Source organism: Nerophis lumbriciformis, linkage group LG01 (assembly GCF_033978685.3).
Source record: "Nerophis lumbriciformis linkage group LG01, RoL_Nlum_v2.1, whole genome shotgun sequence".
NCBI lineage: Eukaryota > Metazoa > Chordata > Actinopteri > Syngnathiformes > Syngnathidae > Nerophis > Nerophis lumbriciformis.
The window spans coordinates 62,042,595-62,055,000 of NC_084548.2; the positions used below are offsets into that span (position 1 = coordinate 62,042,595).

General features: G+C 38.7%; 1 protein-coding gene across 5 annotated transcripts in view; it reads left to right on the top strand.

The window, feature by feature from the left end:
* Positions 1–12,406, top strand: part of magi3a (membrane associated guanylate kinase, WW and PDZ domain containing 3a) — a 279,636-nt gene that overhangs the window by 151,792 nt on the left and 115,438 nt on the right. For all 5 annotated transcript variants that reach the window (XM_061923450.2, XM_061923458.2, XM_061923467.2 and 2 more), the window contains exons 2-3: positions 1,946–2,062; positions 10,339–10,458. In XM_061923450.2, coding sequence (XP_061779434.2) covers positions 1,946–2,062; positions 10,339–10,458 — 237 coding nt within the window. The remainder of the gene's footprint in view (positions 1–1,945; positions 2,063–10,338; positions 10,459–12,406) is intronic.

Genomic DNA, 12,406 nt, shown 5'->3' on the forward strand with positions numbered 1-12,406 from the left:
ATTGTGTGACCCGGAAGCTGGGAGCTCGGACTCCCTCCCCGGCTCCTCGGCATGGCCTTGTCTTCGGAGATATGATGCGCCGCGCTAACACGAGCTGACAGGCGGTCCACAAAGGCCGCACTGTTGTGTCCCTGCATGTGTTGGCCAATGAGACCCGGGTCTGGGACTCCGACCCTCTGCCGTCATCCCACGGCAACCATTAGTCACCACGGACGCTTCCAGGGCAACGTTCTCAGGAGGACCGTCGGAGCAGGTGCGACGTGGGAACTACTTAGTCTGGAATGTGCTCCTGGGAACACAGGCCACATGCTCGTCAACGTGAACCAGGACCCGGCTTTTATTCCCTTGACCTGAATTCCTCGCTGGCTTTGTTCCCGTTAAACGTCCACGGACTTATGTAAGAGTCTGTTGGTCTGAAGAAGGGAAGCGTGTCGGCCTTTTGAAATAAATCCATTCAATCACTGCTTGGCCCCAAAACATCACCCTTTTTACATAAAACCACACTTTTAGATGATAAAATATATCTCTTGTAACAGTAATTTTTTTTTACATTATGGCTGTCAAATTGTTATTTTTCTATCAGATTAATCACACTGTAAACCTTCGATTAATCACAAGTTATTATTTGCTTGCATAAATAATAGAGATATCGGCATGCCGATATTATCGGCCGATAAATGCGTTAAAATGTAATATCGGAAATTATCGGTATCCTTTTTTGTTATCGGTATCGTTTTTTTTTTTTTTTTTTTTTTTTTGTATTAAATCAACATAAAAAACACAAGATACACTTACAATTAGTGCACCAACCCAAAAAACCTCCCTCCCCCATTTACACTCATTCACACAAAAGGGTTGTTTCTTTCTGTTATTAATATTCTGGTTCCTACATTATATATCAATATATATCAATACAGTCTGCAAGGGATACAGTCCGTAAGCACACATGATTGTGCGTGCTGCTGGTCCACTAATAGTACTAACCTTTAACAGTTTATTTTACTAATTATCATTAATTACTAGTTTCTATGTAACTGTTTTTATATTGTTTTACTTTCTTTTTTATTCAAGAAAATGTTTTAATTTATTTATCTTATTTTATTATTATTTTTAAAAAGTACCTTATCTTCACCATACCTGGTTGTCCAAATTAGGCATAATAATGTGTTAATTCCACGACTGCATGTATCGGTTGATATCGGTATCGGTTGATATCGGTATCGGTAATTAAAGAGTTGAACAATATCGGAATATCGGGTATCGGCAAAAAGCCATTATCGGACATCCCTAATATATATATATATATATATATATATATATATATATATATATATATATATATATATATATATATATATATATATATATATATGTATGTATGTATGTATGTATGTATATATATATATATGTATGTATGTATATATATATATATATGTATATGTATATATATATATATATACTGTATATATATATATATATATATATATATGTATATGTGGGAATAAGCGGTAGAAAATGGATGGATGGATGGATGTATATATATATATATATATATATATATATATATATATATATATATATATATATATATATTAGGGATATATATGTATATATATATTAGGGATATATATATACATATTAGGGATATATATATATATATATATATATATATATATATATATATATATATATATATCAGACTATTTGAAGAGAACTATTGATATTGAAAGTATTTTTTATTATGAAAAAGGGGACCTTTGTCAAACAGGACAAAAGGACTGGTGTTACAGTAATTATTATTTATCTACTTGACTACATATTTTGGTGGTATATGTGTATATATTGTAGTTCTGTTGTAGTTGTAGTAAAGTCAAAATGTCCAAATATGGGCACTGATATTGTGTGGCTGGCTCTTTAACCTGAGACATGTGTGGTGTCTTCCCAGGGAAGGTCCTGAATGCTGACCTCCATCACTACCTCAGTCTGCAGTTCCAGAAGGGCTCCCTGGACCACAAGCTGCAGCAGGTGATCCGGGACAACTTGTACCTGCGCACCATTCCCTGTGAGTACCTTCCTACCTGCTGCGGCACACAGCAGGCCCCGCCTTTTAAAGGCACGCACTCTGATTTCATGAAACCTCTCTCAATCGCATTCAACTTCTTGCTTCGGTGTTGTAAATGTGACGACTTTCTTCTGCTACCTGTGTATTTCACGTATGTATATACGTATGTTGTTGACACTACGGTTATTAAAAAATATTTATATAAAACACATATTGCAGACAGTTTGATCTAACCGCTTCAAAAATCCCATCTGTGCCCCTTTTGTTTTTTTTCTTAGTTTTTATAATTAGTTTGACATGTACAGTATATGTGAGAAATTCAACTGATATTTTGGAATTAGATTATCACACAAAAAACTAGAAATTGCCTGTGAACACTGAGATGCGCAAGCTGACGTTAGCGTGCCAAGTTATATACCTATAAAGCGTACGCATGCAACATTATCTAAAAAAACAGTTAGCATGCTAACAGTTAGCATGTGTCAAGTACAGAATTAAGTGACTCTGAGGTGTTGGCTGCGAAACTGGCTAAAACATTTAGAATGGTAATGTTAGCATGTTAACAGTTAGAATGTATTAAGTACCAAGTTATATGACACTGAGGCGTTTGGCTGCAAAATTGGCTAAACAAGTTAGCATGGTAATGTTAACATGCTAACCGTTAGCATGTGTCAAGTACTAAAACAAATGACTCTGAAGTGTTGGCTGCGAAACTGACTAAACAAGTTTGCATGGTAATGTTAGCATTTTAATAGTTAGCATGTGTCATGTACCAAGTTGTATGACACTGGGGCGTTTGGCTGCAAAATTGTCTAAACAAGTTAGCATGTTAATGCTAGCATGCTAAGAGTTAGCATGCGTCAAATACCAAATTAAACGACACTGAGGTGTTGGCTGTGAAACTGACTAAAAAGTTAGCATGGTACTGTTAGCATTTTAATAGTTAGCATGTGTCAAGTACCAAATTAAAAGACTCTGAGGTGTTGGCTGCGAATCTGACTAAACAAGTTAGCATGGTAATGTTAGCATTTTAATAGTTAGCATGTGTCAAGTACCAAGATGTATGACTCTGAGGCGTTTGGCTGCAAAATTGTCTAAACAAGTTAGCATGTTAATGCTAGCATGCTAACAGTTAGCATGTGTCAAGTACCAAATTAAACGACTCTGAGGTGTTGGCTGCAAAACTGACTAAACAAGTTAGCATGGTAATGTTAGTATGTGTCAAGTACCAAGTTGTATGACTCTGAGGCGTTTGGCTGCAAAATTGTCTAAACAAGTTAGCATGTTAATGCTGGAATGCTAGCAGTTAGCATGTGTCAAGTACCAAATTAAACGACTCTGAGGTGTTGGCTGCGAAACTGACTAAACAAGTTAGCATGGCAATGTTAGCATTTTAATAGTTAGCATGTGTTAAGTACCAAGTTGTATGACACTGAGGCGTTTGGCTGCAAAATTGTCTAAACAAGTTAGCATGTTAATGTTAGCATGTGTCAAGTACCAAATTAAACGACTCTAAGGTGTTTGCTGCGAAACTGACTAAAACAAGTTAGCATGGTAATGTTAGCATGCTAACAGTTAGCATGTGTCAATTACCAGATTAAACAACTCTGAGGTATTGGCTGCAAAACTGGCTAAAAAGTTAGCATGGTAATGTTAGCATGCTAACAGTTAGTATGTGTCAAGTACCAAATTAAATGACTGAGGTGTTGACTGTGAAACTGGCTAAAACATTTAGCATGGTAATATTAGCATGCTAATAGTTAGCATTTGTCAAGTGCCAAATTAAACAACTTTGAGGTATTGGCTGTAAAACTGGCTAAAAAGTTAGCATGGTAATGTAAGCATGCTAACAGTTACCGTGTGACAAGTACCATATTAAATGACTGAGGTGTTGGCTGTGAAACTGACTAATACAGTTAGCATGGTAATATTAGCCTGCTAAAAGTTAGCATTTGTCCAGTACCAAATTAAATGACTGAGGTGTTGACTGTGAAACTGGCTAAAACAGTTAGCATGGTAATATTAGCATGCTAACAGTTAGCATGTGTCAAGTACCAAATTAAATTACTCTGAGGTGTTTGGCTGCAAAATAGGCTAAACAAGTTAGCATGGTAGTGTTAGCATGCTAACAGTTAGCATGCGTCAAGTACCAAATTAAACGACTCTGAGGTGTTGGCTGCGAAACTGACTAAACAAGTTGGCATGGTAATGTTAGCATTTTAATAGTTAGCATGTGTCTAGTACCAAGTTGTATGACACTGAGGCGTTAGGCTGCAAAATTGTCTAAACAAGTTAGCATGTTAGTGCTAGCATGCTAACAGTTAGCATGTGTCAAGTACCAAATTAAACGACTCTGAGGTGTTGGCTGCGAAACTGGCTGTAAAAGTTAGCATGTTAATGTTTACATGCTAACAGTTAGTATGTGTCAAGTACCAAATTAAACAACTCTGAGGTATTGGCTGCAAAACTGGTTAAAAAGTTAGCATGGTAATGTTAGCATGTTAACAGTTAGCATGTGTCAAGTACCAAATTAAATGACTGAGGTGTTGACTGTGAAACTGGCTAAAACATTTAGCATGGTAATATTAGCATGCTAATAGTTAGCATTTGTCAAGTGCCAAATTAAACAACTCTGAGGTATTGGCTGCAAAACTGGCTAAAAAGTTAGCATGGTAATGTTAGCATGCTAACAGTTAGCATGTGTCAAGTACCAAATTAAATGACTGAGGTGTTGACTGTGAAACTGGCTAAAACAGTTAGCATGGTAATATTAGCATGCTAAAAGTTAGCATTTGTCAAGTGCCAAATTAAACAACTTTGAGGTATTGGCTGTAAAACTGGCTAAAAAGTTAGCATGGTAATGTAAGCATGCTAACAGTTACCGAGTGACAAGTACCAAATTAAATGACTGAGGTGTTGGCTGTGAAACTGACTAAAACAGTTAGCATGGTAATATTAGCATGCTAAAAGTTAGAATTGGTCCAGTACCAAATTAAATGACTGAGGTGTTGGCTGTGAAACTGGCTAAAACAGTTAGCATGGTAATATTAGCATGCTAAAAGTTAGGATTTGTCCAGTACCAAATTAAATGACTGAGGTGTTGACTGTGAAACTGGCTATAACAGTTAGCATGGTAATATTAGCATGCTAACAGTTAGCATTTGTCAAGTACCAAATTAAATGACTGAGGTGTTGACTGTGAAACTGGCTAAAACAGTTAGCATGGTAATATTAGCATGCTAACAGTTAGCATGTGTCAAGTACCAAATTAAATTACTCTGAGGCGTTTGGCTGCAAAATAGGCTAAACAAGTTAGCATGGTAGTGTTAGCATGCTAACAGTTAGCATGCGTCAAGTACCAAATTAAACGACTCTGAGGTGTTGGCTGTGAAACTGACTAAACAAGTTAGCATGGTAATGTTATCATTTTAATAGTTAGCATGTGTCAAGTACCAAGTTGTATGACTCTGAGGCGTTTGGCTGCAAAATTGTCTAAACAAGTTAGCATGGTAATATTAGCATGCTAACAGTTAGCATTTGTCAAGTACCAAATTAAACGACTCTGAGGTGTTGGCTGCGAAACTGACTAAAAGACGTTAGCATGGTAATGTTAGCATGCTAACAGTTAGCATGTGTCAAGTACCAAATTAAAAGACTCTGAGGTGTTGGCTGCGAATCTGACTAAACAAGTTAGCATGGTAATGTTAGCATTTTAATAGTTAGCATGTGTCAAGTACCAAGTTGTATGACTCTGAGGCGTTTGGCTGCAAAATTGTCTAAACAAGTTAGCATGTTAATGCTAGCATGCTAACAGTTAGCATGTGTCAAGAAATTCCGATATTATCGGACATCCCTAATATATATATATTAGAGATGCGCGGATAGGCAATTATTTCATCCGCAACCGCATCAGAAAGTCGCCATCCACCCGACCTAACATTTGATCAGAACCGCACCCGCCCGCACCCGCCCGTTGTTATATATGTAATATAGACGATGCAAGGCATTAGTGAGGTTATAAAGCTTTTGCCTGTTAAAGAAAGGAGACTGATCCAATGCAGCACAGACATTCGCGTGCCACGCTGTCACGACCCAGACGCACACCAGTGCGCAATCATATGGGAGCCGCGCTGAGCGCACCTCCAAGCGCGTCTCGCTGCCGGCGACGGCCGGGTATATGGGCCCGACGCTCCAGCGCCATCCATTTTCAGGGCTAGTTGATTCGGCAGGTGGGTTGTTACACACTCCTTAGCGGGTTCCAACTTCCATGGCCACCGTCCTAGCTGCTGTCTATATCAACCAGGGTGAGCCCCACCCCTTTTGTGAGCGCACTGCGCGCGGAGTGACCCCTGTTACGCGCCCCCGGCAACAGGGGTGGCGGGCAGGTAAGCTGCGCGGGCGGAGCGCGCGGAGTGACCCCTGTTACGAGCCCCCGGCCACGGGGGTGGCGGGCAGGTAAGCTGCTTACCTGCTGCGCGTGACGCCGGCCGCGGCGAAGGCGGACGAGGCGAGGTGTCGGTGCGATGGGCGCGGTGGTGACCCTGGACGTGCGTCGGGCCCTTCTCGCGGATCGCCTCAGCTACGGCTCCCGGGGGGGCCCTCTCGGGGGAAGGGGCCTCGGTCCCGGACCCCGGCGAGGCGTCCCTTCTCCGCTCCGTAAAAGTGTCCATCTCTTTTTCTTTTTTTTTCTTCTGTTGTGGCATATGCAGCAGGTGCCTGCTCGTTTTTCGTATGTGGGTAACAACATTTAACTATGTATATATATTTCCGAATTGGTTTAACTGCCACCCGCCTGAATCTATTTAAAATCTTTTTTTTTTTTTATTTCAACCGCTCGAGCCGACCCGCGGATAAAATCAATTTTTTTTTTATTTCATCCGCCCGATCCGCGGATAATCCGCGGACTCCGCGGTTGTGCCCGCAAACCGCGCATCTCTAATATATATATATATATATATATATATATATATATATATATATATATATAAATATATATATATATATATATATATATATATCTCCATTCGGCCACCGTGTTATGGGTTATAGATAAACCTATGGATAAAGGAGACATATATAATAGGCTCCTTTTCAGGTGAGAGGACGCTAAAGGCAGTGCCTTTAAGGCACTTCCCCAATATACCGTATTTTTCGGACTATAAGTCGCAGTTTTGTTCATAGTTTGGCCGGTGTTGCGACTTATACTCAGGAGCGATGATGTGTGAAATTATTAACACATTACCGTAAAATATCAAATAATATTATTTATCTCATTCACGTAAGAGACTATATGTATAAGATTTCATGGGATTTAGCGATTAGGAGTGACAGATTGTTTGGTAAACGTATAGCATGTTCTATGTTATAGTTATTTGAATGACTCTTACCATAATATGTTACGTTAACATACCAGGCACGTTCTCAGTTGGTTATTTAGGCGTCATGTAACGTACACTTATTCAGCCTGTTGTTCACTATTCTTTATTTATTTTTAATTAATTCAAATGTCTATTCTTGGTGTTGGGTTTTATCAAAGAAATGTCCCCCAAAAATGCGACTTATATATGTTTTTTTCCTTCTTTATTATGCGTTTTCGGCCGGTGCGACTTATACTCCGGAGCGACTTATACTCGGAAAAATGCGGTAGTTGTCCAGCTGGAAATAGGAAGAAATTCGGGAGAATGGTTGTCCCGGGAGATTTTCGGGAGAGGCACTGGAATTTGGGAGTCTCCCGGAAAATTCGGGAGGGTTGGCAAGTATGGGCGGAGGAACTTTGCGTATTTTATAATTTACTCCAACTTGTGTCACCAAGTAGCACCTAAGAAAAGGCTCTCCAAGTAACCCCATAATGAGCAACATGAAAGTACAGTAGGTCTAAGTATTCATTAAAAACAAGGCAGAGGTTTAATTTACCAAGTATATTTCATTATTTTTGGCCATAGTTTGAACAGTAACACTGTGTTTGAATATTAGGTGATTCTTCGGCGTACCGTGAGATCAGAGGTGTCAAAGTCGTTTTCACTGAGGGCCACATCGCTGTTATGTTTGGCCCCAGAGGGCCGCTTCTAACAGTGAATACTATTATTACTAGAGATGTCCGATAATATCGGCCGATAAATGCTTTAAAATGTAATATCGGAAATTATTGGTATCGGTTTCAAAAAGTAAAATGTATGACTTTTTAAAACGCCGCTGTATGGAGTGGTACACGGACGTAGGGATACTTGCCAACCCTCCCGATTTTCCCGGGAAACTCCCGAATTTCAGTGCCCCTGAAAGGCAACCATTCTCCCGAATTTTTCCCGATTTCCACCCAGACAACAATATTGAGGGCGTGCCTTAAAGACACTGCAATTGCGTGCTGGCCCAATCACATAATACCTACGGCTTTTCACACACACAAGTGAATGCAAATCATACTTGGTCAACAGCCATACAGGTCACACTGAGTATGGCTGTATTAACAACTTTAACACTGTTACAAATATCCGCCACACTGTGAACCCACACCAAACAAGAATGACACATTTCGGGAGAACATCCGCACCGTAACACAACATAAACACAACAGAACAAATACCCAGAAACCCTTGCATCACTAACTCTTCCGGGACGCTACAATATACACCCCCCTCTACCCCGTACCCCCCCCCCCCACCTCAAGCCCGCCCACCTCAACCCCGCCCACCTCAACCTCCTCATGCTCTCTCAGGGAGAGCATGTCCCAAATTCCAAGCTGCTGTTTTGAGGCATGTTAAAAAAAAAAAAGCACTTTGTGACTTCAATAATAAATATGGCAGTGCCATGTTGGCATTTTTTTTTCCATAACTTGAGTTGATTTATTTTGTTACGTTGTATCGATCCGTTGTGGTGAAGAAGGAGCTGAGCCGGAAGGCAAAGCTCTCAATTTACCGGTCGATCTACGTTCCCATCCTCACCTATGGTCATGAGCTTTGGGTTATGACCGAAAGGACAAGATCACGGGTACAAGCGGCCGAAATGAGTTTCCTCCGCCGGGTGGCGGGGCTCTCCCTTAGAGATAGGGTGAGAAGCACTGTCATCCGCGGGGAGCTCAAAGTAAAGCCGCTGCTCCTCCACATCGAGAGGAGCCAGATGAGGTGGTTCGGGCATCTGGTCAGGATGCCACCCGATCGCCTCCCTCGGGAGGTGTTTAGGGCACGTCCGACCGGTAGGAGGCCACGGGGAAGACCCAGGACACGTTGGGAAGACTATGTCTCCCGGCTGGCCTGGGAACGCCTCGGGATCCCCCGGGAAGAGCTGGACGAAGTGGCTGGGGAGAGGGAAGTCTGGGCTTCCCTGCTTAGGCTGCTTCCCCCGCGACCCGACCTCGGATAAGCGGTAGAAGATGGATGGATGGATGGATGGAGTTGATTTATTTTGGAAAACCTTGTTACATTGTTTAATGCATCCAGCGGGGCATCACGAAAAAATTAGGCATAATAATGTGTTAATTCCACGACTGTATACATCGGTATCGGTTGATATCGGAATCGGTAATTAAGAGTTGGACATTATCGGAATATCGGATATCGGCAAAAAAGCCATTATCGGACATCTCTAATTATTACACAATTTTTTTTCATGTATTGATTTTTTTAAAACAAAAATGTAAAAAAAAATATGGTAAATTGCAATAATTTCACCTTAAAATGGAGTGTATATTTTTGTAAATGGAAAAACAGTACTGCTGTTTTTATGGTATAAAAAAAAAAAAAAAAAAAGCCAGCTCAGTTGCCTGAATTTTACTGTAAAATTTAAATGTTTTACTGTTAATAAAAAAAATTGCAATTTTACAGTGAAATTTCGGCACCTGAGCTGCCAGTTTGTTTGTTTTTTTTAACACCGCAAATCAACAACTGTAGATTTTTCGGTGCCAAATTATATGCCAAAATGTCAATTTCCACGCTCTTTAGGGGATTTTAAAATCCCCCGAAGGGCAGGGAAACCGGCGAAACAGGATTGTAGGGATGAAATAGCCTCTGTGTTTTTTCCTGACCTAACATATATATGTTTATATATATATATATATATATAGACACCTCAGTGTCATATATTTTTGACATGCTATTGTTAGCATAATACTGTTAGCGTGCTAGGTTTTTTTTTTTTCAGCTCATTTGTCTCATATGTTTTGTTATCTGGCCAGCCTGCTAACTGTTAGCATTTCAGTTGAGCTTGTCACGTTTAACTGTGACTTTCCTTGGGGGAGGTCACACGGCTGCAGTGTCCCATGCTGAAGGTGTGTTTGTTGGCAGGTACCACCCGGCAGCCCAGAGAGGGGGAAGTTCCTGGTGTGGATTACAACTTCATCAGCGTGGAAGAGTTTCGCAAACTGGAAGAATGTGGACTCCTGCTGGAGAGTGGAACCTATGACGGTATTTGGCAAACACTCCTACACCATGCTATATACTGTATACTGTACTGTACTGTATACTGTACTTCAGGCACAATAACACTACTACACTCTACTGTATACTATACAATATACTGTACTGTACTTTCTACTGTATACTGTATAATGTACTGTACTTCAGACACAATACCATTACTACACTCTACTGTATAAGATAATGTACTGTACTTCAGGCACAATAACACTACTACACTCTACTGTATAATGTATAATATACTATATTATACTTAAGACACAAAAAGTAGCAATGACTACAGTACAGTATATTCTATGGTATATAGTAGAGTGTAGTAGTATTATTGTGTCTAAAGTACAGTATATTACACAGTATACAGTAGAGTGTAGTAGTGTTATTATGCCTGAAGTACAGTATAGTATATTATACAGGATACAGTACAGTGTAGTAGTGTTATTGTGCCTGAAGTACAGTATAGTATATTATACAGTATGCAGTAGAGTGTAGTAGTGTTATTGTGCCTGAAGTACAGTATAGTATATTATACAGTATGCAGTAGAGTGTAGTAGTGTTATTGTGCCTGAAGTACAGTATAGTATATTATACAGTATACAATATAGTGTAGTAGTGTTATTGTGCCTGAAGTACAGTATATTACACAGTATACAGTATAGTCTAGTAGTGTTATTGTGCCTGAAGTCAAGTATACTAGACAGTATACAGTAGAGTGTAGTAGTGTTATTATGCCTGAAGTACAGTATAGACTTAGACTTCCTTTTTATTGTCATTCAAATTTGAACTTTACAGCACAGATAAGAACAACATTTCGTTACATAAGCTCATGGTAGTGCAGGATAAAAAAGCAATAAGGTGCATATATAAATAGATAAATATATATAAATAATTTATATATTATATATATATATATAAAATAAATAAATATAAATATATATAAATAAATAAATAGATTACTGTACAGATAAATATATTGCACTTTTTCACATGTGTCCACGTTTATGGATGTATGTTATATAGTATAGTATACAGTAGAGTCTAGTAGTGTTATTGTGTCAACAGTATAGTATATTATACAGTATAGTGTAGTAGTGTTATTGTGTCTGAAGTACAGTATAGTATATTATACAGTATACAGTAGAGTGTAGTAGTGTTATTGTGCCTGAATTACAGTATAGTATGTTGTACAGCATACAATATAGTGTAGTAGTGTTATTGTGTCTGAAGTACAGTATAGTATATTATGCAGTATAATGTAGTAGTAGAGATGTCCGATAATATCGGCCTACTGATATTATCAGCCGATAAATGCGTTAAAGTGTAATATCTGTATATGTATCGTTTTTTTTTTTATTGGTATCGTTTATTTTTTATTTTTTATTAAATCAACATAAAAAACACAAGATACACTTACAATCAGTGCACCAACCCAAAAAACCTCCGTCCCCCATTTACACTCATTCACACAAAAGGGTTGTTTCTTTCTGTTATTAATATTCTGGTTCCTACATTATATATCAATATATATCAATACAGTCTGCAAGGGATACAGTCCGTAAGCACACATGATTGTGCGTGCTGCTGGTCCACTAACAGTACTAACCTTTAACAGTTAATTTTACTCATTTTCATTAATTACTAGTTTCTATGTAACTGTTTTTATATTGTTTTACTTTCTTTTTTATTCAAGAAAATGTTTTTAATTTATTTATCTTATTTTTTTAATTAATTTTTTTTTAAAGTACCTTATCTTCACCATACCTGGTTGTCCAAATTAGGCATAATAATGTGTTAATTCCACGACTGTATATATCGGTTGATATCGGTATCGGTAATTAAAGAGTTGGACAATATCGGAATATCGGATATCGGCAAAAAGCCATTATCGGACATCCCTATGTAGTAGTGTTATTTGGGCCTGAAGTACAGTACATTATAT